General features: G+C 49.3%; 1 protein-coding gene across 3 annotated transcripts in view; it reads left to right on the forward strand.

Moving 5' to 3' along the window:
* The first annotated feature begins 2,037 nt into the window (after nt 1–2,037).
* Nucleotides 2,038–26,765, forward strand: part of B4GALNT3 (beta-1,4-N-acetyl-galactosaminyltransferase 3) — a 107,867-nt gene continuing 83,139 nt past the window's right edge. For 2 of the 3 annotated variants that reach the window (XR_004059734.1, XM_030939727.1), the window contains exon 1: nt 2,420–2,608. Coding sequence is in view for 2 of the 3 variants with exons in the window: in XM_030939727.1 (XP_030795587.1) it covers nt 2,440–2,608 (169 nt within the window). In the remaining variant the exon portion in view is untranslated. Of the gene's footprint in view, nt 2,609–26,765 lie in introns of all 3 variants that reach the window. The other variant, XM_030939728.1, reaches the window with a different exon arrangement.

Here is a 26,765-nt window from a genome sequence, read left to right on the forward strand (position 1 = left end):
TACAGGGCCCGGTCACTTCCCACTTGACTCAGCCGAGCTTGCACAGGCTGTGCACATGCTGGCTGCTCCTATCTCGGACTTGTGGAAAGAAAGAAGAACACGAGAAGTGCAGGAATCTGTGGCTTTGGAACTTCACAGAGACCTTTCCCAGGGGCTGCAATTAGAGAACTGTCCTTTGGATTCACCTTTGCTAAAGAACTACAGTGAAAGTTCTGGGAGATGTTTGCTCAAAGTGCTACCCCCATCCTCAAACCTTCCTAAGTGCTAAAGGGACATTGTACCACCCACTGGAAATGCAGCTCCCATTTTTGAAGCCTTACAGTGAGGTTGGGGAAACAAGACTCACACACTCCAAGGAAGTTCCAACATATCAGATGGTGAGACAGATGGCAAGTTCTACTAAAGCTCCAAGAAGGAAGGAGTTGCTCAGGACTTGGCTGGCCCAAGAAAGCTTTATAGAATCTGAAATGGACCTTGGATAAAGGGTACACGTTGACCAACGAGAAAAGAAAATATGTTGGAGGGTAGTGAATAAACTCGTTTTAGCTGGAGCAGGTTTCATGTGGTCACATAAAGTTGGAAACGGTTCTGGAAGGCCTTGAATTCTGGATTTACAGTGTGCATCTTAATAAGCATTGGAAGCCATCAAATATTTTTGAGCAGGTGTGTAAATACATGCGAGATTTTTATTTATTTATTTACTTTTTGAGACAAGGTCTTGCTGTGTCACCCAGGCTGGAGTGCAGTGGCATGATTCTGGCTCACTCCAGCCTTACACTCCTCCTGCCTCAGCCTTCCTAGTAAGTTAGGGACACAGGTGCGTGGCACCATGCCTGGCTTTTTATGAAGACCACCTGGTGGTAGTGGAGAGGATGAGATGGGAAGCTTGGAGTTGGGGAGGCTAATTAGGAACAGTCCTGTAGAAACTATTGAATATCCAACTGAGGTGAGAACAGAGAGAAGGGACACATAGCTCTCAATTCTGTGAGAACCTCTGTCTTGGAACAGTACTTGTGTGATATTCATTTGATTTAAAAATGTCCAGGAACACTTTGACCCTTCACTTTTCCCATAGTCTCCTGACCACTTTTCCCAGAAGAGATAATGGAAAAGAAAACTGCAGTATAACCTACTGAATGACTCTGGGCAGTTCATTCTGCCCCTTGATACTATATCTAATTTAAATAAGATAATAATGCTTTACCTGCCTGAAAGCAGAGGACTGGAATACTGATTTTTTTTTTTTTTTTTTTTTTTTTTTGAGACAGGGTCTTGTTCTGTTGCCCAGGCTGGAGTGCAATGACGCAGACACAGCTCACTGCAGCCTTGACCTCCAGAGATCAAGAGATCCTCTCCCCTCAGCCTCCCAAAGTGCTGGGACTACAGCCGTGAGCCACGGTACCTGGCTTATCTTGCGGATCTTTTCAACTCTAAGACTGAATACCTTTCTTTTCTTTTTAAAATTCTTTTTCGGAACCCTCAAACACCTACTGTCTTCAAACAGCCATTCCAGCCCGGACTGGGAGAAGCTGGGGTTCGCCGTGGGGGCTGCGTGACTTCCCCAGGGCCTCTCGGAGATGTGGTTCAGGCTGGGAACAAAGGTCTTCAAATCTCAACCGGAAAACGAAGCTTGTCTGAGATAAGTGTCCAGTGGCTCCCGACGAATACCGCGTCTGCTGGTTTCGCCAAGTGGGAAGTCGGGTCGTTGCTGTTGGCGACGAAAGGCTCTGAGGCTAAAGCCTCGGGCGCGGCCCAAACCAGCCTCTGCTTCGCTTCTGCTGAAAGCCACACCGTCAGGCGTCTGGGTGGTGACCACGTTTCCCTCGGTCACCAGAGTCCAGACCAGCACCCGCCCCTCCTCATCCCACCCGTGCCCAGTCGGCGGAGGCACCAGGCACCGGTTCTCCGGCCCCACCTCTCGCTCCCCTCGGGAAGCCACAGCGGCCTCGGCGTCCCCGGCTTCTCGGAGGCGGAGCCCACCTGTGCCGGGGCGGGCCGGGGCGGGGCGGGCCGGGGCCGGCCGGGGCGGGCCAGGTGCGGCGAGCACGAGCGCCCAGAGTCCGGAGCCCGGGCCGCGGCTGGCGGAGGCGTGGGCAGGGGCGGGCGCCGGGGAAGCCTCCTCCGGGCAGCGCGTGAGGGCGGCCGCGAGCCGGCGACGGGAGAGGCGTGGGGAGGAGAGCCCGGCGCGGAACACGCGCGCGGAGGAGGAGCCGGGCTCCGCTCCCGGAGAGACCTGCGGGGCGCCCGCGCAGCCGGAGACCCCTGGCGCCCGGAGCATGAGCCCGCGCCCCGCTGCAGAGCGCCCGGGGGAGACGGCCTCGGCGCAGCCCTGAGACGCGGGGCCGGGACGCGGGGCGCCCTGGGCGCGGGGCCCGGCCGGGGGGCGGCGGCTCGGGGGTTTGGAGCCCGCGCTGGCGGCGGCCGCCTCGGAGCAGCGCCATGGGGAGCCCCCGGGCCGCGCGGCTGCAGCTCCTCCTGCGCCCGGTGAAGCTGCTGCGGAGGCGCTTCCGGCTGCTGCTGGCGCTCGCCGCGGTGTCTGTGGGGCTCTGGACTCTGTATCTGGAACTGGTGGCGTCGGCCCAGGGCGGCGGGAACCCCTTGAACCGGAGTAAGTAGCGCCGAGGGGGGCGACGGGCGCGGAGCTGGGCGGCGGCGGCTCCTGCGTCGGGGGGACCCTCGTCTCACCCCATCCCCGGACCCATTTCCCGCCCGCTTCTCCCCAGGTTCCCGGCGTCGCCCCGCGCGGACCCGGGGAGCGCTGCGGCCGGGGGAAGCCGCGGGGCCGAGCGCAGAACCCCCGAGCCCGGGCCTGCCCGCCGGCCATGTGGGTCCGGGGCATCCTCGGGGCTCCTCGCAGCTCCCCTCGGAGAGCGACCGGGACGGAGGCTCCCCCTCTCCGCCGAGACGCTGGCGGAGTCCGGGCCCCTCCAGCCGCTCCGGGCTTGCGGCTCCCGGGGAGGAGGTCCGTGGGGTCCACGCGCGAGCTGGGGATTCGGGTGCGGGATGCCCTCGGCCGTCCACGCCCAGGCGCGCGCTCCAGTCCGCGCAGCCCGAACTTTGCCTACCCCTGCTCTTTGGCTCACTCTGTTTCCTCTCCTGCTGCATCTTCCAGGGGGGTTCTTTTTTACCATACCCTTTCCTCCCCGCTTCCCCTGCGTCACTCCTCTCCCAGCCCCGGCCTCGGTTCCTCTGAGTCTCGCACCTCCTCGCTGCGCCCTCTCGCTCCTGTTCTGGCCGCCCCTTCTGCTACTTTTCTGAACCCTGAGCAATCTAGCAAACTTCCCCGTTTAAGGAGATGATGGACAGCACAGTGGACCGGGCAGCAGGTAGATTCCTACTTCTGTTTCTAACTTAGCCAAAGCCACTTAGTATTTCCGTGCCTCAGTTTCCTCCTAGGAAAACAGGAGAGCATGGGCTCTGCCTTTTTACATCAGTAGGTATGGCTGTGCGAGGTGGTTTTCAACGTACTGAAACACGTTGGATGGGCCTAACAAAGTAAAACTCAGTGTCAGGGGCTGTAAAAGATCCTGGAATAGTTGGGAAAATAAATGGAGAAACGCCCATTACTACCAGGTGCCCAACCCAAGCACGAGGAGCCGAGGTTCAAAGTTCTGGCACATGGCCTCCCATGCCTTCACTTCCCTCCCGCTTCGGGAAAACCCAGACAGAGTGGCTGAGCAAGTTGCTGAGAAGATACTCTGACTCTGACCTATCGTCAGCTTTCTACCCAGAGTTGGGTGTGGTGCTGTGCCTTCTCTTGTGGCCAAAGGGACAGAATTACTAGGGACAGTCGCTGAGCTGGTTCAGGTTGGAAATGTGTATTTATGGCCTAACCTTTCTGTGGTGATGGAAATAATTCCGGCTGTGAGTTGGAGGAGACTGGCTCTGCCACTAACTAGGCGGGGAATCAAGGGAAAAAGGACAGCTTCTCAGGTGGAAATCAGGACTTTGGTTTAGTCTTTCAGTCTGGATACTAAGACTGATCTGCACGCAAGCATTTCCAGGGCCAGAGAGCTCCGCACATCACCAGGAAGCCACGGCTTCCACCGCGGGCCACGGCCCCACACGGCAGAGCGCTTTCCTCTGATGAGCACAATCTGCCTGCCCATAGCGAATTCTTCCTCCTCTGGGCCTTGTTCTTCCTTCTGAAAGACAGAGAGTGAGTCTGTTCTCCCCCGCCATGGCCACTCAGGGCTAAATGGATGAGCTCCTTTGGAGTGTGTGTGGGTGGGGGCCTGGGAGGCGACACCTGTTCCCAATGTAGCCATCATTTTGTTTAACCAGTGGGATCTTGTGCACAAATTAAAAGCAGAGAGGAAAGCAGTTGCTTTGTGACCTTGGAATCAGTAACCTCCCTTTCTCCCTCTCCTCACTTTTCTTTTACCTCAGGTGTGTTTCTTTTACCTCAGGTGTGCCATCTTTACCCTGCCTGCTACCCAGGGACCCTCAGTCTGAGTTGAGGTCCCATTCCCCTGCTGGTGGTGCTGGGGCTGTCTGCCACTCCCTGTCCTGGGAGTTGCTCAGACGCTGTGCGTGGATCTCGTTTGCCACAGTCATAATCTTACACCCTGGCGCTCGACCTCTGCCTCTGTCTCCTGTTGGCTGTCTCATTCCGAGCCATCAATTCTTGAGTCTGTTGGGTTCCCCTCCCAGATGAATCTTAACTCTCTGACTGCGTTTCCTTATTTTTTGTTTTCTTTTCCAAACCAATTATTCAAAAAACTCTTCCCAGCCTTCTATTCCAGAATCAACTGTTTCCTTACTCATGGATTTTAACAGGAGGCTAAGCTTGCACACTGATGCACCTTGTTTCCTCTCTCCTCTTAGAACCCTGAAATTCATCTATTGTGCAGGGTGTCTTTTTGTCCTGGGCTGTCCTGTTATATTCTACTCTTGATTTCCCTGTGGAATGAGAGTTAGACAGGAGCTGTAGTTTCTGCCTCCTTGTCTCCCATCCTTTTGTTGTTATAGAAGCCCAGACATCTTGCATCAAAGTTCCCTCTTTTCCTGTAGGTTTCATTCCCAGCTCAGAGCTATTCCTTTGGAGGGAGAGCCGGGGAGGAGGCATTAGGAAAGGAGAGGTGGAAAGGGGGTTGCTAGCATTCCCAGCCTCCACACTCTTGGATACCAACAGGAACCAGGGTAGTAAAACTGCACCTCCCAGGCCTGCACCCCTGGCCTCAACCACAGCAACCAGAACCAGCTTGTTGGCTCTGCTTTCCAGCAAGCCGCCCTGCCTCCCCTCTCTAGCAATCCCTGCCAACTCACTCCACCACCCACAGCTCCCTGTCATCTGTAAGGCCAGCCCCCATTACCAGGAACCTTTCATTTGCCTGTCCCTGTGCTGGATCTGGTGCTGGAAGAAGAGTATGGAGAGATGGCAGTCACAAACTCCAGGGTTACCAGTAATGACAGGGGAGCATACTTCCTTCTTTATCTTCATGAAATAACCCAGTAGTTTAAGATGTGGGTGATGTACAGTTTGGCTCCATGTGCAGAAGGAGATACAACCACAACTGGAGTGGCTTCAGAGAAAAACAAGCAAAAGCCTTAACAAATAGAAAGTAGACAAAAGCATTAGGACTGTTCACTCATTCATTTACACAGATATTTACTTAGCGCATACCTTGAGCCAGGGATTGTGCCAGGCCATGTAGGTGTGATGACCAGGACGTGGTTTCTAGCATCTACAGCTTTATCTAGGGGGAAAGCTAAGGTGCCTGTATCAAAATAGTTGTCATATAAAGCAGTCATTGAGTTTTGCAAACATAGGACCCGTATGTTTCCGTGACACCTCTCGAAATGGGGGCACAGCTCTCCCAACTAATATTTCATGGAAATGGTGACATTTGGGGACATTTTGAAGAGCTGGTTAGATTTTGGTGGATACAGAAAGGCTATTCCAGACAGAAAGAGTAACGTCAACAAAGACCCAGCGTCGGGGAAAGTTTGTGTTTGAATATTGAGCAGCTGAGTTTGGCGAAACAGAGGGTATAAGGAGAATAGAGGATGATGCTATGTGTGGAAGGCTGAATAGAAACCTTGAAGAGTGGTATTTATTCAGTAGCTGGCAGAAAGTGGTTGAAAGTTTTAGAATACAGTAGCATTGTAGAATGGGTCAGGTAAGGGTAACAATACTTTCCGTGTGGCATGGTGGTTCTGGGACAGGGTCCTGAACCAGTTAATGTTGGGCTCCCCTTGTTGAGCCCAACATTAACTCTTTAGCTGCTGGATCATGAAGCTGTCCTGGGGAGGGGTCCAGGTGGCAGTGGGACACTCAGAGGGCCTGGGGCAGCCACTGTTCTAACACATGCATAAGGATTTCAGTGTTTTAATAAGTAGTATGGCTATCCTGGTATGTACTGGCTGAAAGGCAGCCCTGGGAACAAATTGTTGCTGGAAGTTAAAGATTCTCCGATTAGGCAGGTTTTAACAAGTTACACGCCCATTTGTTCGTATTGGATCAGCAAAGATTCTATCTGAAGGCAGAGTTCTGGCCTGGAGGCCGGGGGTGGTGGCTCACACCTGTAATCCCAGAACTTTGGGAGGCCGAGGCGGGTGGATCATTTGAGGTCAGGAGTTCGAGACCAGCCTGGCCAACATGGCAAAATCCCATCTCTACTAAAAGAGATAAAAAAAATGCCCAGGCGTGGTGGTGCACACCTGTAATCCCAGCTACCGGGGAGGCTGAGGCAGGAGAATTGCTTAATTCGGCAGGCAGAGGTTGCAGTGAGCTGAGATTGCACCACTGCACTCCAGTCTGAGTGACAGAGCAAGACTTCACTTAAAAAAAAAAATTGGTTTCTAGAGATGAAATATCTCAGAGCCAAGGGATGATATTTGGGCTCAAATCCAAGACAGAAGGATGGCATGTACTGGCCTCTTTTAGATCTCCCATTTAAGTGCCAGGATTACTTGCTGGATCCCAAAGTATTCTGAAGCTCAGGAAGTCACTGGCGGCTTTCATTGCCCTGCCTCTATCTGTACCACATCTCTCTGGTTGGCCTTTGTGACTTCTGGCTGACTTGAGTGGGCTGAGGGAGGCACATCCACAGTGTGAAGCAGTCACTGCAGCTCTGGCCACCACAGCCATTCTGATTTGGAAAGGATACAAACCCTCCAGTAACAGAGGTAATACAGGGCAGAGCAGTAATCTGAGATGCAGGCAGGGAGAGAGGGAGAAGCACATGAGACAGATGTGTGGGCAGAGGAGGGATAGTGTGGCATGGAGTTGAAACCCAGTGAAGCAACAAGCACAACTGCCTTGTGTGCTCCTGTGGGCAGGGACTGTGTCTCATGCCGCTCTGGCTGGGCTGCCTCTCTGTCCCAGGGAACCTTTAGCTCCTTTTGACGTGTCCTGTTTACCTCTCTTTATGCTGATATTCCAGTCATCAGGCTACTATGTATGTCTTCAAATCAACATTCAATTCTGGGCACACACTAGGCGCTCAGATAAGTACCTTCTGGTTGTGAATGTGTCAGCTCTGAATTTCCAAGCACCTGATATTTTCCACTGGCAGATACTGTGTTTATCAGGGACTGATCCAATAATAGAACCTAGGAATTCTTGTTCCCTGTACCATAATACATGTACACAACAATAGCCTTTGAATACAAATACGGAAGATAAGCGATAAGACATCAATGGTTTTTTTTTTTTTAATCATAAGCGTGTTTTCTTTGGGCATCGCCTATACGAGGAATGCAGTTTTTGACAGTAGGTGACCTTACCCATATTTAGAGTCTCTCTTTTCCCTGGTCTCTCAGTCCCTGTGCTGACGTGGCCGGTGGAACCTCAGCAATGCATCTGCCATCTTTACCCTGCCTGCTACCCAGGGACCCTCAGTCTGAGTTGAGGTCCCATTCCCCTGCTGGTGGTGCTGGGGCTGTCTGCCACTCCCTGTCCTGGGAGTTGCTCAGACGCTGTGCGTGGTTATAACTGCTTTGTAGCACAAGGTCTTCTGAAAGTGCTTCCGTGCTGGTTTCTGGTAAGTACGCTGCAGTAATTTTCCAGGCCATGGAGCCTGGTCTTGCCCTCGAGTGCTGCGCTTTATGGAGCAGAGCAGAGTAGCCGACATAGCAGAGTTTGCTTTGGAAGGGGTCCTAGAGGCTGTTCCTGGAGTTGGCCACTCACGGTGTAGTTCTCCTCTGCAGCGTTCCACCAGTCTCAAGAACTACGCTTTTATTTTCCACAAGCACTTTTCGTGATATGTAAAGATTATGTGGTCTCAACTAGGCCAACCAGACATTTGGAGTTGACAGACAATTCTTTGACCTTGTGATTCATATAATTAATAGATTTACATGTTAACCGATATACAAAAATGTGAGTGGAAGAGGTGAGAATAGTTGGATAGTGGTTCCAAAGGGCACTGGGCTGCATGTATTATATATCTGAGCAAAGTATGACAAATCTTGACATTTTTACAGACTCAAGTTAACAAGTGCTACTTTGAATGTTAGAAGTATCCATTGGATACGCAAAAATCAATATTCTTTGTATGCTTGTAATATTTTAGTATATAATTTATTTTTATGTTCAACATGTTCTTTATTTCATAACTACAAAAGGCCTAATACTGACCAACTTTTAAGAAAATAAACATGCAAATCGTCCCTGTGGTCCCTCTTTTTATTCAAGTATATGTACAGAAAGCTGGATGAGCAGTTTTCACAAACTGAAAATACCTGTGTTGTGGGCACCGTGATGAAGAAACAGAATATTACCAGCACCCCAGTGCCCCAATGGTGAGACGCTATGACCAGCACCCCAATGCCCCAATGGGGGATGCTATGAATCACTGCTGTCAGCATAGATTAATTTAGCATATTTTAATCTTTTATATAAGTGGAATAATACAGATTGTGGTTCTCTTTTTATTAACCATTTTTAAAATTAAATTAATGAAACTATTTTTTGAGACTGAGTCTTACTCAGTCTCTCAAGCCAGAGTACAATGGTGTGATCTTAGCTTATTGCAGCCTGGAACTCCTGGGCTCAATTACAGGAGTGAGCCACTGTGCTCGGCCTCATTTTAAAATGACATTCTTTATGATTATAAAAATAATGCAGCCAGGTGTGGTGGCTCACACCTGTAATCCCAGCACTTTGGGAAGCGAAAGGTGGGCAGATCACTTGAGGTCAGGAGTTCGAGAGCAGCCTGGCCAACATGATGAAAGCCCGTCTCTACTATAACTACAAAAATTAACTGGGTGTGGTGGTGCGCTGCCTGTAGTCCCAGCTATTCGGGAGGCTGAGGCACAAGAATCGCTTGAACCCGGGAAGCAGAGGTTGCAGTGAGCCAAGATTGCACCACTGCACTCCAGCCTGGGTGACAGCAAGACGGTGTCTTAAATAAGTAAATAAATAAATAAATAAAATAAGGATAAAAATAATCCGTGCTCCTTATACTAGACAACAGCTGTGTATCTGGACTACATTAACCCCCGTGAAAGTACTTGTTTGCCTTTAGGCACCACAGCATCAGGAATAAAATAACCTAAGGCCAAGGAAGACCAGGGGCCTAAAGGCTGTAGGATACATAGTCTCTGAAATCCTCCAGCAGTGCTCTGCCAGGGTGGAATTGAGAACTGCTGCTCATCCACATATGAGAACCCTCTAAACATGTTTCTTCTGGTCTTGATTTTAGAAATAGCTGTGCTTCTATTGAGCGATTTGTTTTAATTTTTATTGGTCATGTAAGTTGCATAATCACTCTGATTGCTCCCTTCATGTTGGTTACTAGGAAGCTTTAGGATTCAGTTTTGTCTTCACCTGGAAAAAAGTGTAAAGGATTTTATGATCTGTATTTTTCTACTAATTTTATGACTGTACCTTTATTTTATTTTATTTATTTATTTATTTAGTTGTTTTCTTTTTTGAGACGGAGTCTTGCTCAGTCACCCAGGCTGGAGTGCGGTGGCGCCATCTCGGCTCACTGCAAGCTCCGCCTCCTGGGTTCACACCATTCTCCTGCCTCAGCCTCCCGAGTAGCTGGGACTACAGGCGCCTGCCACTAGGCCCGGCTAGTTTTTTTGTATTTTTTAGTAGAGATGGGGTTTCACCATGTTAGCTAGGATGGTCTCAATCTCCTGACCTCGTGATCCACCGGTCTCGGCCTCCCAAAGTGCTGAGATTACAGGCGTGAGCCACCACGTCCGGCCGACTGTACCTTTGTTTTATCTCCCCACCCCACAACCAACTACTTCCAGTTTATGTCATCTTGTATTCTACGCTCATTGTAAGCTATTTTAGTTTTTCCTGGACCAAATCAAGGCATAAAATCAGTCAACAAAAGTGCTATGGTATACATACAAGTGTGAAGAAGAAATGAACAATCACCTAAAATGTCACCACTCTGACCTAGACAGTGTTGAAAAAATGAAGTGTGATAAGCAGATGTTGGATTCCAGGATGCCTTAGACAAAAAGTCTGGATTTAAAAACTTAAAAAGCCAAAAAAAGTATTGCCCTGACCTTTTTGAGGGTCTTATTTAGGTACTGAAAAGTTGAATTACATCCACAAATAAATTATCTTTCCGTAAAAGATGACTACCAAAAGCTTAGAATTTACTGACGGGTGTTGGGGCCTGAGCCGCTTTTGTTGAAAACAGTGACACTGTACAAGGCAAATTCAATAAAATTGGGCTCATCCTTGACACTACCGAGAGAACAACTGAGAGACTGGCTAGGAAGGCCAGAAACCTGGTTTGTCATGTGGGCACCCATCCCTGCAAAGGTCTGGGAGGAAGCGTTTCACACCAGCAAGGACACCTCAACATGAAGATCTGTGGCCGCTGCCAGTCTGTGGCTTTTGGATGCATAAAGTCACAAACTAGAGATCCAGCCCCTCTGTTAGCAGCTGAGAATCCCTGCCCAGGGAATAGACTTAGTCTGTCTCTTCCACCCATTTCTTCTTTGAAACTGTGTTCTTGTGGTCCCTAGCAGAGGATACGTGTGTGTCTCACTCTGCACAGCTAACATTCTGTGACCCAGGAAGAGGGCCCACAAATGGAAGAGAATAGAGAGAGGTGGGAGTGGAAGTAGAGAAATGACATTCCAGGCCGACCAAGGATTTTATGTATCAATGTTCAGGAAATTGAGTGTGGTGTATTTCGCAATCTTTATTTATTTTGCAAACCTTGAATGGCTGCAGAAGTGATTCATTCTAAACTTAAAGCAAAATGTTTATGGAGCATTCACTTTGTGTGGCAGACTGAGTGGACTGAAAAGCATCGATAATTCCTGGAAAAACTGGAGTTTGAAGACAGGGCAAGGTTCAAGTTCAAGCTCTATGACTCACCAATGGTGAGACCTTGTAGAAGGCACTTATTCCTTTCTAAGTCTCAGGAGCCTCGTCTGGGTAGTGGACCATAATGCTCTTCCTGTAGAGCTTTCTTTATGACTAAATGAGATTTATGAGCATAGCACATATTAGGAGCTCGATGAATATTGGTTCCCATCTCTTCCCTCTCAGTCTGATAGGAATTAGAGAATGGCTGGGCAGGAGGGGGCAAATAGACACATTCCTCAACTGGCCCTTTTGCCAGTGCTTCTTAAACTTCTCAGCCCATGACACAGCTGTGTCCAGTACCCCAGCATCACTATGCCATCCATATCCAGCACCTGCCACCAAATACACATTCTTCAATCACTTTTTTCCTCCATGATGTTCAGCAATGCCTGCATCTTTCCATCCCAGGCAGAGATTTTTATTAGGGGTGGGGGCCCGGTTAGGAGTCAAGGATTTTGCTGAGAATGAGAGCTATCTGGGGGCCGTACCAGGGCACAGAAGCACAGCAATTGGTAAGCGATCACCTGTCACTCTGCTGCGGGCCCCTGAGTACACACTGAGATTTCTGGGACTAAAAGGCAGGAACACCTGGCAGTTATCTCATTATTTCTTTATTTAAAAAAAAATTTTTTTTTTAGAGATGGAGTCTCACTATGTTGCTCAGCCTGGTCCTGAACTCCTAGGCTCAAGGGATCCTCCCACCTCAGCCTCCCAAAGTGCTGAGATTACAGGCATGAGCCACCATGCCTGGCCAGTTATCTCCTTGTACATCCTAGCCTTGTGACTGATTTGCCTGGTTTCCTGTTTCCAGGAAATCAGTTTACCTGTAACTAATTTCCTGTCCTTTTGAGGGCTTCAGTTCCATAATCTTTGGAGTGAGATGCTTCCTTGCAGGAGTAGATTTGGAACTTGCCCATGTCACTAAGGGGTGAAAGGGACAGTCAGAAAGGAGTATCTTTGACATTCTGGCACTGGTCTTTCAAGGCTCAGTTGCCTGAACCAAGAGATGGCAGCTCTCCCAGTAGTTCTGACTGCTTTGGCCTCCAAGGTCATCTCTGACAACATGGTCTCCGTACAAGCAGTTGCCTCAAAGATTAAAGGCCTCCCTGCTGAGATCTTCTTACAGATCCTCTGATCCGCTCCTTTCCACCCTGCCTGCCAAGCCCAGGTTCAAATGAATGTGTGCAGCGTGTGCTCACGCACACCTCCCTCACCAGCCAGCTGGTCCCGACTGTTCACCAGCACCTCTTAGCAAAGGTGGGCAGGAGGAGTGAGGACGTGGAGGATCCCCTCGTGGACCAGGCACACAGCGCAATACGCCCTCTCTGTCCCGGGTCTCCTTTCTTTCCGTTTCAGCTGAGTAGAGGGCCTGGGAAAGGGCGGTGGAGATGGGGCGCACATCCCAGGTGAATGACTTCCAACAGCAGACGGCAGGGGACATTGCACAGGCACAGAAAATGGGTAGAGAAATTAGGAGAGACCTCTACCCCATTTTTTCATTTTAGTGACTTGTTTTGTTTTGAGACAAGAGTCTCGCTCTGTCACTCAGGCTGAAGTGCAGTGGCGTGATCTCGGCTCACTCTAACCTGTGTCCCCCAGGTTCAAGCAATTCTCCTGCCTCAGCCTCCTGAGTAGCTGGGATTACAGGCATGTGCCACCATGCCCAGCTAAGTTTTGTATTTTTAGTAGAGATGGGGTTTTGCCATGTTGGTCAGGCTGGTCTTGAAGTCCTGACCTCAGGTGATGTGCCCGCCTCGGCCTCCCACAGTGCTGGGATTACAGGCGTGAGCCACCGCACCTGGTGTAGTGACTGTATTTTTCATATCTGTAAGTTTTATTTTGTTCTATTTCAAATTTGTTGGGTTTTTAAACACTACATTGTGGCTGAGTGAGGTGGCTCATGCCTGTAATCATAGCACTTTCGAAGGCCAAGGCAGGCAGAGTTTGAGGTCAGTAGTTCGAGACCAGCCTGGCCAACATGGCAAAACCCTGTCTCTACTAAAAATACAAAAATTAGCTGTATGTGGTGGTGCACGCCTGTAATCCGAGCTACTCGGGAGGTTGAGGCAGGAGAATTGCTTGACCCAGGAGGTGGAGGCTGCAGTGAGCTGATTTTGTGCCACTGCACTCCAACCTGGGTGACAGAGTGAGACTCTGACTCAATAAATAAATAAATAAATAAATAAAATGAATAAATAGGCTGGGCATGGTGGCTCACGCCTGTAATCCTAGCACTTTGGGAGGCCGAGGCGGGTGGATCACCTGAGGTCATGAGTTCAAGACCAGCTTGGCCAATATGGTGAAATCCCGTCTCTACTAAAAATACAAAAATTAGCCAGGCATGGTGGCACATGCCTGTAATCTCAGCTACTTGGGAGGCTGAGGCAGGAGAATAACTTGAACCTGGGAGGCAGAGGATGCAGTGAGCCGAGATTATACCACTGCACTACAGTCTGGGCAACAGAGCAAGACTGTCTCAAAATAATAATAATAATAATAGTAATAAATAAAAATAAACTCCATAGTTCTTCTGCATTTAAAAATTTAAAACAAATTTATTTAATTATCTAAAATTGTTGGTTGCAAGAAGCTGTCAATATGTTAGCATCTGCTTACTGCTCTGATTTTTACATCTTCATATTTTGGCTGCTGGAGATTTCTCTTACCTTATGGAGGACTTTACTATGTAAATAAAACAGCAGTTTGTCATACTTCATCTAGCGTTTTTAATATTTTGCTGTGGATATTTTCCAAAAGGAAGTCCTCTGGCTTGAATTACTAATACCTCCTCCAGCGACAGCAGGCTGTTATTATGCGGGTGTGTGTGTGTCTAAGCAAAGGTGAATATTTCCATTTGAGGAATATAGCTTAAGCTCAGTGGAAAGTCTGGGGGATACAAACTTTTGTAGGGAACACAAGTTCTATAGTGCAGAGGCTTGAAGGAGATGAAGATGAAATGGTAGTTGCAACCTAATTGTGGACTCACCTGAGGGCCAGGTTGCTGAGTTTGGACTTGGTAGGAAGCAACATAAATTTATTTTATTGATTAACTGATGTTTTTTATTTTTAGAGATAATGCCTCAGTCTGTTGCCCAGTCTAGAGTTTGGTGGCATGATGAGGGCTCACTGCAGTCTCAAACTCGTGGACTCAAACAATCACCCCACCTCAGCCTCCCAAGTAGGCAGGACTGCTGGTGCATGCCACCATGCCTGCTAATTTTATTTATTTATTTATTTATTTATTTATTTATTTATTTAATTTATTGAGACGGAGTCTGGCTCTGTCGCCCAGGCTGGAGTGCAGTGGCGCGATCTCAGCTCACTGCAAGCTCCGCCTCCCGGGTTCACACCATTCTCCTGCCTCAGCCTCCTGAGTAGCTGGGACTACAGGTGCCGCCACCTCGCCCGGCTAGTTTTTTGTATTATTTTTAGTAGAGACGGGGTTTCACTGTGTTAGCCAGGATGGTCTCGATCTCCTGACCTGGTGATCCACTCGCCTCGGCCTCCCAAAGTGCTGGGACTACAGGTGTGAGCCACCGCGCCTGGCCCATGCCTGCTAATTTTAACATTTTCTTTGTAGAGATAGGGTCTCACTGTGTTGCCTAGGCTGGTTCAAACTCCTGCACTCAAGCAACATTTTTGCCTCTGTCTGCAAAACCACTGGGATTACAGGCATAAGCCACTGTGACTGTGTCTAGCCAACACAAATTGTTTAAAGCAGGAATTTGTTATGGAGGGAGTGTTTTCTTTTTTTCATCCACTGATTTGTACTTTAATTGTTCAAACACTTTTTTTTTTTGATACAGGATCTTGCTTTTTCACCCAGGCTGGAGTCCAGTGGTTCACTGCAGCCTCGACTTCTTCAGCTTAAGCAATCCTCCTGCCTTGGCCTCCCGCGTAGCTAGGACCACAGGCATACACACTACGCCCAGCTAATTTTTAAACTTTTTGTAAACATGGGCCTCACTGTGTTGCCCAGACTGGTCTTGAACTCCTGGGCTCAAGCAATCCTCTTTCCTCAGCCTCCCAAAGTGCTGAGATTACAGGCGTGAGCCACCCCACTGCCTTTAAATACTTACCAACCCCTTCTACATCCCAGGAACTTGTGTCTGTAGGTTGATTAGGCTGTTGGAAGTTTGCAGGATGGCTGGGATGAAGTGAGGTGGTTACTGCAGTGACCCAGAGGGTGGGTGGTGAGTGCCTAGCTGGAAGGAGTGGCAGATGAAAGCTGAGACATGTCAAGGCAGGGCGTGACAGAGTTGGGCAGTAGGGTTGATGGAGAACAAAGTTACGGGTGTCCTACATGGTTCTCTGGCTGTACCCTGCCACGATCACCTAAATAAGGGTTGTCTTGTGCACCCAGCACCTCAGAAATGGTCTCCTGAGAAAAAAATGCCTTCATTTGTCCCTGTACTTTCCTCTCTGGAACCGTGGTGGTCCTACAGAAGAATGCGAAGGGTAGGGAGGCAGACGCTTATTCATTCAGAGGGTGTTCACTGAGCCCTTGTTATTTGCCAGGCCATGCTCTGGGTGTTAGGGAGATCATGGGGAAGAAGAAGTTGAAAGAGCTTGCCATCACAGAGCGTGCATTTCTGGTGAGGAAGAGGCAGGATAATCATGTAAACAGGTCGGGATTTGAGATGGTGATGCTATCTGGGAAGAAAAAGAAGCAATAATCGCACTAGCTTGGAGGCTGAGGGGGCTCTCCCAGACAGATAACTCCTAAGACAGATAACTGAGGGCTGGAGGACATGACACCAAAAGGATTACAGAGACCTCAGGAATCTGGAGCATGGGAGCTGGGTAGAAGAGGAAAAAATTGTAGAGCGGAGTCGTTGCTGGTTTTCAGGATAAGCGTCTCCTTCCTAATCCTGTTGTCCTGAAAACAATGTCCTCCTTCACCTCGCTGGCAGGAATAGAGTCAGCCTCAGACTTAGAGTTTTCTACCAGGAGTGCTTGAGAAAGAAGTACTGGCTAAAGACTGTCTGGGCTGGGTAGAAAATGATCGTGGCTGTTTCTTCTTCATCACAAACCCAGATCCCAAAACCAGTATGGGGGGATGGGGGATGTCCTATTGTAGAAGGCCAGACTGGAATTAACCCCGTCCCCTCCCTCACAACATTTCTTTCCACACCTCCGTTAGTGCACTTTTTTAGTGCACTTACCAAAGTCAGCCTTGCATCAGGGTTATTTTTGTCTGTGTTTGTCTTCCCCCGTGAGATTGAGAATTTCTAGAGTACTGGACCTGGGCATTTCCCCCTCTCTGTGGAGAGATTTTTAACCTTTTGTAGATCACATACATCTGTAAGAATCTGATGAAGAGGCCAGGCATGGTGGCTCACGCCTGTAATCCCAGCACTTTGAGAGATTAAGGTAGGAGGATGGTTTGAGCCCAGGAGTTTTGAGACCAGCATGGACAACATAGCAAGACCCTGTCTCTACATAAAATTTAAAAATTAGCCCCGACCAAGCATGGTGGCACACACCTGTAATCCCAGCATTTTGGGATGCCGAGGTGGCAGATCGCTTGAGTCCAGAAGTTCAAGATCAGCTTGGGCAACATGGTGGAACCCTGTCTCTCCAAAAAAATAGAAGAATTAGCCGGGAGTGGTGGCACTACTGTAGTCCCAGCTACTCGGGAGTCTCAAGATCACTTGAGCCTGGGAGGCAGAGGTTGCAGTGAGCCAGGACTGCACCACTGCACTCCAGCCTGGGTGACAGAGGGAGACCTTGTCTCAAAAAAATCAGGAGGCTGAGGTGGGAGGATCACTTGATCCCAGGAGTTTGAGGCTGCAATGAGCTGTGATCTCACCACTGTACTCCAGCCTGGGTGACAGAGTGAGATCCTATCTAAAAAGAAAGAAAAAAGAAGGGAAGAGAAGAGAGAAAAGAAACAAGGAATCTGATGAAGAAACGGTGTACCCTCTCCCCAGAAGTCTGCCCATCTCCTATATATTTTGCATACTATTTTGGGAGGAGGTACACAGGCCTCTGACCCCTATCTGTGGATCCCCAGTTAAGAACTCTGCCTGAAGCTTTACCCAGTGCCTGGTATGTGGTAAGTTCTTGGAGTCTGATGACTTGGGAATATTCTCCTGATTAAATCTCCTTCCTCTAGTTGCAGGGGACAGATGTTAGGTGGGAGAAAGAGAGCCAGGAAGAGCCCTGCTGCTGGGAGATGCAGAAAAGTGTTTAAGTCATCCATCTGGAAGCAGCCATCCAGACAGCAGTAGCTTCACCTCACTTCCTGTCCGGGAGAACCGGAGGTGGGGTCTCCTCCCTGGGCTTGCTCTTCCCTTGGGCTCTGCCGTGCCTCCCCTTCGCCCTGTGCCTGCTGTTCTCCAGTCTCGTGACATCCCTCTGCTTGCCTTTCAAAACTCTGCTTATCCTTTTCTCTCATCTCTTCCCTGAAGCCTTCCTCAACTATTTTATTTTAGAACCAGCTGACCTCGTTCTTTTTGGAACTTCTGTTGCACCTAACTTCTGAAACTTACAATTGAGCACTGACTTTCTTTCGTTCCTACTTCATCTGGGTTGGTCTTGTGTATCCCAGCTAGGTTGTTAGAGAAGCCAAAGGTGGCTCCAGAGTATCTGGTTAGGACAGTTTGCTTCACTCTCTCCACAGCATTGATGGAATGCTTGGAAGAGGCAGGCAGTTCACTTAGAATCGAGTCGGCGCAGGCTTCGCTGTGCCTGTGTTTCTTCCATATGGACATGGCCATCCTTGCCGCCTTAACTTCTGGCATTGCTGTTGTGCCCTCCAGGCCATCTGCTGCTGTCTTGGCTCCTCCATTTCTCCCTTCCTTTATCGTGACATAGTGGTGAGAAGCTTTGAAGTCAGACTACCTGACTTTGCACCCTGGCTCCTGTCCTTGGTAAGCTGTGCCTCAGTGAGCATATTATTGAGCCTCAATATGCCCCAGTTTCTTCTCTGTAAAATGGGACTATTAATGGTACCTGTCTCATTACCATTTTTTTGTTGTGACGATTAAGTGAAATAATACATAGTGTTTGATAAAGGTTAGCTGGTGGCTGGGCACAGTGGCTCACATCTGTAATCCCAGGGCTTTTAGAAGCCGAGGTAAGAGAATACCTTGAGGCCGGAAGTTCAAGACCAGCCTGGGCAACATAGCAAGACCCCCATCTCTACCAAAATATAAAATAAAGAAAAATTAGCTGGGCATGGTGGTGTGCACCTATAATCCTAGTTATTAATGCTTGGGAGGCTGAGGCAGGTGGATCACTTGAGCATAGGAGTTGGAGGCTATAGTGAGCTATGATCACACCACTGCACCCCAGCCTGGGTGACAGAGCAAGGCTCTGCCTCATAAAAAATAAATAAATAAATACATAAATAAATGCTTATCTGAGCGCCTAGTATGTGCCCAGAATTGAATGTTGATTTGAAGATGCATGCAGTAGATGTTAGGTGCTATTGTTTATTATAACTTAGCTTTTAAAGACCCTCTGTCTCTGTTTTGATTGGTTTTAGCATGCTGACTTTCACATATCAAAGAATCCTAGGACAGGGTGGACCCCATGGGTGCAGACATGGAAGAAAACCAAAAGTAAAGCAGAAGTTCAGAGATTTTAATTTCTGAGATGGATTATACCTGCGTTTCTTATTCTGGGCCCATGGTAGACATCTCCAACAGAACGTGGAATTATTTTACTGAGCTCAGGTGCAGTCTCAGCATCATCTCAACATTGCTCACCAGGCAGTCACTACAGATTGACTTGAGCTGCCCCTTAAAATGTTATCTATTTACCCAGCCTCCTGATTTTACCAGTGAAGAATTTAAAGCCTGGAGAGCTTTAATCAACCTGCCCCTATAGCAGTTTGTAGGACTCCTGGTGCCTAGACGATTGTTTACACCACATCATGCCACCCACCCTCCGCCTTCACTCGTTACCTTTTTGTTTGCTGAGGTTGCCTCCTTTTAATGTCTGCATTTCACGAGGTCAGGGAAGGTCCTTTCTTTTTCTTTTTTTTTTTTTTTTGAGACAGAGTCTCGCTCAGTCGCCCAGTCTGGAGTGCAGTGGCGCGATCTCAGCTCACTGTGAGCTCCGCCTCCTGGGTTCACGCCATTCTCCTGCCTCAGCCTCCCAAGTAGCTGGGACTACAGGCGCCCGCCGCCACGCCCAGCTAATTTTTTGCATTTTTAGTAGAGACCGGGTCTCGATTTCCTGACCTCGTGATCTGCCCGCCTTGGCCTCCCAAAGTGCTGGGATTACAGGCGTGAGCCACCGCGCCTGGCCCAGTCCTTTTTCTAACCGCCCTAGCAATCTGATAGTATATTATGACACATATAGACCAACCTCAAGTCTGTTGATCTATTTTTTCCTTGCCAGTGAGCTCGCTGAAGTTATTGCCACTCAGTTGGGGGTGGATCATACATGTTCCCAACTCAGCTGCCTTTAGGGGTGATCCATGCATTGACACCCTGCATTGGCGTTGATGGTGGAGAGTAACCTGCAAAGAAGCTATTGCTGATGTTGAATTGAATTCTCACATTGCTAGAGAAAGGCCAGGGCTTGACATTCTTCATCCAGCAGGTTCCTTTGTCGCACACTCCCACCCTGAGAAACAGAGCCCATCCCAGCGCACAGCTTCTTCAATAACAGGCAAATGGAGTCATGACTTCCCATCTCACTTTCTTGAATTGAGAAGGGATGGGAAATAATGAATAGATGAAGTTTATTTTATTTTATTTTATTTATTTTTTTTTTTGAGACGGAGTCTCTCTCTGTCGCCCGGGCTGCAGTGCAGTGGCCGGATCTCAGCTCACTGCAAGCTCCGCCTCCCGGGTTCCCGCCATTCTCCTGCCTCAGCCTCCCGAGTAGCTGGGACTACAGGCGCCCGCCACCTCGCCCGGCTAGTTTTTTGTATTTTTAGTAGAGACGGGGTTTCACCGTGTTTGCCAGGATGGTCTCGATCTCCTGACCTCGTGATCCACTCGTCTCGGCCTCCCAAAGTGCTGGGATTACAGGCTTGAGCCACCGCGCCCGGCCTGAAGTTGGTTTTAAATCAGAAGAATCCTGGAACACACAAATGCTGAAGCCCTTTGGTAGACAGATTCATGATGTATTGAAGACGTTGTTGTCTTCTCCGTTATTCGTCTCTCTGTGTAGAAATATACAAGTTGACGAGGACAGATATTTTCATCATCCTAGTTCTGCTTAGCAAATGGAAGTCCATTGTTGGCAATGTGAGGGTAAAAAGCGAAATGGGTGACAGATTAAAGAAAACTTGCAGAGAGGTAGCAACAAATAGGTTCAGAACGTGTTTGGAAGATTAGAGTGGGCACAGTGGTTCACGCCTGCGATCCCAGCACTTTCAGAGACCGCTGTGGGCATATTGCTTGCACCTAGGAGTTTTAGAGCAGCCTGGGCAACATGGCAAGACCCCATCTCTACAAAAAATTTAAAAGTTAGCCGGGCATGGTGGCTCAAGCCTGTGTTCCCAGCTACTTGGGAGGCTGAGGTGGGAGGATTGCATGAGCCCAGGAGATCAAGGCTGCCGTGAACCGTGTTCGCACCACTGCACTCCAGCCTGGGTGGCAGAGTGACACTCTGTCTTAAAAAAAAAAAAAAAAGATTACACAGAGAAGGTTAAAAAAATAATATTCAAGCTTGATTTAGCTTGTTGAATAGGAATTCAATTTTGCTTTGATGCATGAAAATTGAAAAAAATATTTGCATGAAGAAAATTCTACAGCAGTAAAGCTTTAATTAGGTTGCTTACGAAATGCCACCTGTCTTTTTTGGGGAAGTATTTATCGATTGAAGCAAGAGCTATCAAATTGGAAGTCAACATTTACCATTTTGAGAAAAAGAAATGGGTATAAACTACCCAAGGTACTTGTTAATACAAAAAAGAATAGGGAAGTTCAGTTTCTGGGATATAGAAATGTATTGTGATATTTTCAGTGGTGATTCTTCTAGCAGCTTTTTTCAAAGGGAAAAAAATCCTTAAGAAAGAGTTTTTCTATCTTTTTCTGATTCTTTGTATCTCTGAGAAGGTTTGGAAAGTTCCAGGGTGGTGAACACTTTCTCCAGCCGGCAGTGTTTTCATGAACCAGTCTTGTGAAGGAAGGGGTGGAAGGGCAGGCAAACAATAGCACCTTGTTTTCGCATAGAACTTTGGGAAGTCACAGCTGTGGTTACCTTTAGGATCAGAGGTTGCTACCGCTCTTCTCCCTGAAGGAAGTTTGGTCCTTTTCCACCCATCTGGGACGGTGTCCGTATGGACAATGGAAGTGGAAAATGACACCCACCGAGCATGATGAATCCTGGAGTTCCCTGGGAAGACAGAGGTGATAGCCTCCTTTATAGAGAGGGGAAGCGAAGGCAGGAGGGAGCTGGCACAGACAAATCTATTAACTCCTGAAGGAATCAAGGCTTCTGACTCAGCTCCAGGTAGGGGACGTAGCAGAGTTCAGAAGCTCAGCAGGCCACAGGAGACAACTTACAGTCTCTCTGGGGTGACTTAACTGTTGCTGAAGGTATTTTGTTTCTTGGCTGTGGCTTTTTTGTTTGTTTGTTTGTTTGTTTGTTTGTTTTTTAATTAAACAGGGTCTCACCATGTTGCCCAGGCTGGTGTCAAACTCCTGGGCTCAAGCCATCATCCGACCTCAGCCGCCAGAGTAGCTGGGTTACAAGCACGTGCCACCATGTTCGGTGATGGCTGTGGCTTTGATGGCATCACCGTCCCACTCTGCCCAGATCCCTTCCCTGAGCTGTTCTTGGACTGCCAAACTGGGTAGGGGCAGTGGGACTTTGAATCTGGTCATCGGCAGGACAAGGGGATATACTTACGGGACCTTTGGTTTCCTACAGTTAGCCAAGAAGAGAAACAGTGAAGTTAGGGAAATATGGGGGAGGTGATCTTACTTCTTTTTTTTTTTTTTTTTTTTTTTTTTTTTTTTTGAGACGGAGTCTTGCTCTGTCACCCAGGCTGGAGTGCAGTGGCTGGATCTCAGCTCACTGCAAGCTCCACCTCCCGGGTTCACGCCATTCTCCTGCCTCAGCCTCCCGAGTAGCTGGGACTACAGGCGCCCGCCACCATGCCAGGCTAGTTTTTTGTATTTTTTTAGTAGAGACGGGGTTTCACCGTGTCAGCCAGGATGGTCTCGATCTCCTGACCTCGTGATCCGCCCGTCTCAGCCTCCCAAAGTGCTGGGATTACAGGTTTGAGCCACCACGCCCGGCCAAGGGGATCTTACTTCTAAGGACGCGTGATAAGGGGGAAGTTGACCAACCGTGTCAGGTGCAGGTAAAAAGTCCAGAAGAGTGATACCTGGGAAGAAACCACATGTGGCCAAGGAACAGGGAGAGTCACTGGTGAATTGTGATAACTGAGACCTGCCGTAGCAGGAGGACGGCAGAAGCCACGTTGTAGAATCATGGAGTATTTAGGCTGGGGGGGAACACCGTGTTCAGCTGAGGCCTTCCGTGGTGGGGCGATTTGTCTCTCGTTTTTGCTCATGTCCAAGTGCAGTGGATCCTGGAGTTTGTTACCAGCAGCAACCAGGATGGGGAGTTCTATTCAGAACTGACCGATTAAAAAAAAAAATCAGTCCTTTTTCTCTTAAGCGTATGGTTAGGGTAAGAATACTCTTGTGGGATTCAGGCTGTGTGGGGTCCAGTCTTGGCTCTGTGGGAACTGGTTCTGTGACTTTGAGCAGGCCAGCTCTGCACCCCCTGGACCTCAGTTTCCTTTTCTGTAAATACAGAAGGCTTGACAGCACGGTTCTTGAGGGCCCCCTGACTCTGACATTATGCTCTCTCTCTTTTTTTTTTTTTTTTTTGAGACGGAGTCTCGCTCTGTTGCCCGGGCTGGAGTGCAGTGGCCGCATCTCAGCTCACTGCAAGCTCCGCCTCCTGGGTTTACGCCATTCTCCTGCCTCAGCCTCCTGAGTAGCTGGAACTACAGGCGCCCGCCACCTCGCCCAGCTAGTTTTTTGTATTTTTTTAGTAGAGACGGGGTTTCACCGTGTTAGCCAGGATGGTCTCGATCTCCTGACCTCATGATCCGCCTGTCTCGGCCTCCCAAAGTGCTGGGATTACAGGCTTGAGCCACCACACTGGCCTGACTCTGACATTATTCTCAAAGAAAATGGCATTTGCCTCAGCACTGGGGGTTCTGAGTTGGCCGTGGCTGGAGAAAGACTATGGAAAGGATCCCTGGGGAGATGCCTGGTTCCTATTGGTGACCTCGTCTTCTCGTTCAAGCAGGACGGGGAGTGGGACCCAGGCCCAGCCTTATCCCTGGGACCGCAGCTCTTCCTCACCCTTCCTCCTTTCACCTGAGAATCAGAGGGTAGGCTCCATAGGTGGGGGCTGTGAGGAGGGGTGCAGTTGCATGGGTCATGGATGATGGTCCTTAGACATCTCTGGGGAGCCTTTTGCTGGAGAGGCGCAGGGACTTGGGGGCCCTTCCCCAGGCCCTGGTGACCGTGGTCATCTTTGTCACAGCCTCTTCCTCTGCCCTTCCAGGCCAAGGACTGCACCAGTCCCTCTCAGCCTTGCCTCGATCTCTCCCTGCCCGCTCGGCAGCCAACACAGAAACCCTGCTGTGTGCTTAGCCAGGGCTGGGAGGGATTTCTGCCCAGGGACTGGCCATGGAATTGGCTGCTTATTTTGGCAGCTCCCACAAAGACCATCCGAAGCTGAGGGAAGGAGAGGTGGGAGTTAGTGAGTCACGGCCATGCCTCGGGGAAGGAGGGAGCTCATGCTAGAGGTGCCCCTCGAGGAGGCAGACTTCCCCTCCAGAGAAGAGTGGTGGAACTCTGGGTTCTTCCTCCCAGGGTCACTGTCTTAGGTCAGCGAAGGTGACGAGCATCCCCGTGGCGCTCTGTGTAGTGGGAAGAATGGCCCTGACCTCACAATGCCATGGCAGCAAGTTGAAAAGCTAGCACATCAACCTCTCCGCGGAGGTTTGCTTTCCTTTCCTTGGTGAGCCTTAGGATACGGCAGGGTGGACGCCAGGGATGCAGACATGGAGGAAAACCAGAGGCAAAGCAGAAGTCCAGCTGCCCACACCCAGTCACTCGTGCTTCTCGTGGCTTCTCCAGCACCCAGCTGAGGCTGGCCACGGTGGGAAAGTGGGAAATGCTCTGTGCTGCTTCTCCTAACCCTGTGTTGTCCCGAGGCTGGGCAGACAGGCCCCAGTCATTACCTCACCGCAGGGCCCCTGTCTGCCAGAGTGCATGATGGAGCTGCCTGGGTGGAGAGCGGAGCTAATTTTAGACCTGGAGACTCCTTGCCAGCAGCTGTGGCCGGGCCCAGGCAGCTGGGCTGGATGGCTGGGGGGAGTCTCAGCCACCCTGCAGGGAGCCCTGGACACAGCCCTCCAGGGCCGCGTTTGGGGGCATATTCCTGCCTCAGCCTCCGCTGTGGGGAAGCCTGGATGAGGGCTCCTCTACACAGAGTGGGGCCTTGAAGCTTACACTTCCTCCAAGGCTTCCTTCCTCCCTCTTGCATCAAGATATTTCTGTCCACCATCTCCTCTTCCTAGGTGGCTTTGTAGACCAGAAAACACTGATATATCATCTTAGACGGTAGGTCAGTGGGCCTCTGAAATGGGGCAGGTAGGGGCAACAGGGAGAAAAGGGTGTCCACAAATTGTTGTGGGTTTATAGGCTAAATCCAGCCTCCCACTCAACCCCGAGCCAATAATCTAATTGAATGCTTCTCAACCTCCTTCCTGTTAGTACACAGAGAAAATGACAGGAAAAGATACTTGTCACACACATGGGGTATAAAGAGGTTTGTGGTTGGATGTAGCCAGCCCTCAGATTCTGCTGCTCCAAGCACTGAGGGTTGATACTTTGGGACACGTTACCATTTGGAGCCCACCAGCAGCTGCAGCACACCCGTGGGGAAGCTCTGATACCGTCCATCAGTGGCTTGCTACGGTCCCTGTATGCCAAGTCCAGGCTTCAGGAAACATCTTGGCTAATCGTAGACCTGTGCTGGAAGGGAACCCAGAGAGCATTGGATCTGTGCTCTCTTTTTACAGATGAGGAAACTGAGGCTGAAAGAGGCTTGTCCAAGGTTAAAAAGCTAGTAAGTCAAAATCCCAGTTTTGATTCAAGTTCTGTTAGGACAGTCATTCCTTCATTTATCCAACATTTATTGAGTTCCTATAAAGATCAATATTTGATCTTTATAGATCAAATGGCAAAGATCAATGGCGAAGAATCGTTGTGGCGATTCATCTGTATTTGGTAAGGAGAAAATCCAGGAAACTGTTCAGGAAGGGAGTTATTTCTGGAGAGGGGGATGGGGATGGGATTGGAGAGAGGCACAAAGGGCTTCAAAACATGTCTGTTTCTTAAGCATGTGCAGCCGGGCACCGTGGCACACACCTACAGTTCCAGCTACTCAGGAGGCTGAGGCGAGAGGTTCACTTGAGCCCTCGAGTTTGAGGCTGAAGTGATGTATGATAGAGCCTGTGAACTGCAACCACATTCAGCCTGGGCAACATAGTGAGACCCCATTTCAGAAGGAAAGAAAGTGTACACAGGTGTTCTTCTTTTCTCTCTTTGTTTTTTTCTTCTCGAGACAGGGTCTCACTCTGTCACCCAGGCTGGAGTGCAGTGGCATGATCCTGGCTCACTGCAGCCTTAACCCCCGGCCTCAAGTGATTCTTCCACTCCAGCCTCCCGAGTAGCTGGGGCTACAGGCAGATGTCACCTCGTCCAGCTAATTTTTGTTTTTCCCTTTGGAGAGATAGGGCCTTACCGTGTTGCCCAGGCTGGTCTTGAACTCCTGGGTTGAAGCAGTCGTACCGCCTCAGCCTCCCAAAGTGCTGGGATTATGGACGTAAGCCAGGATGCCCGGTTGTAGGTGTTATTCTTTAAACCATCCTATATATTCCTTTAGATGTATATTTCTTTTAAATAGCAATGGATAAATATAGAAAGAAAAGTGAGAAAACTAGAGAAAGTGCCCTGGGGAGTTAGGAGTTAGGGAAGAAGAAAGACAAGTAGCTTTGCTGTTACAAGGCAGGGTGATGAGAACCATGGCAAAGCTACTATGGTAACAGCCCAGCTTGGCTGTACGCAGTGGTTCATACCTGTAATCCCAGAACTTCGGGAGGCCAAGGCAGATGAATCATTGAGCTCAGGAGTTTGACACCAGCCTGAGCAACATGGTGAAACCCCATCTCTACCAAAAATACAAAAAATTACACTAGGTGTAATGGTGGGCGCCTGTGGTCCCAGCTACTCGGGAGGCTGAGGTGGGAGGATCGTTTGAGCCCAGGAGGCAGAGGTTACAGTGAGCTGAGATCGCACCACGGCACTCCAGCCTGAGCAACATAGTGAGACCCTGTCACCCCCCCCCCCAAAAAAAAAAAAATAGCCCAGTTATGTGCACCTGGCACATATGATCTCATTTAATCCTCACAATGGACACGTTCTATTGTTGCCATTTTACAGGTGAGAAAATTGAAGTTCAGAGGTAC

Source organism: Rhinopithecus roxellana, chromosome 10, assembly GCF_007565055.1.
Source record: "Rhinopithecus roxellana isolate Shanxi Qingling chromosome 10, ASM756505v1, whole genome shotgun sequence".
NCBI lineage: Eukaryota > Metazoa > Chordata > Mammalia > Primates > Cercopithecidae > Rhinopithecus > Rhinopithecus roxellana.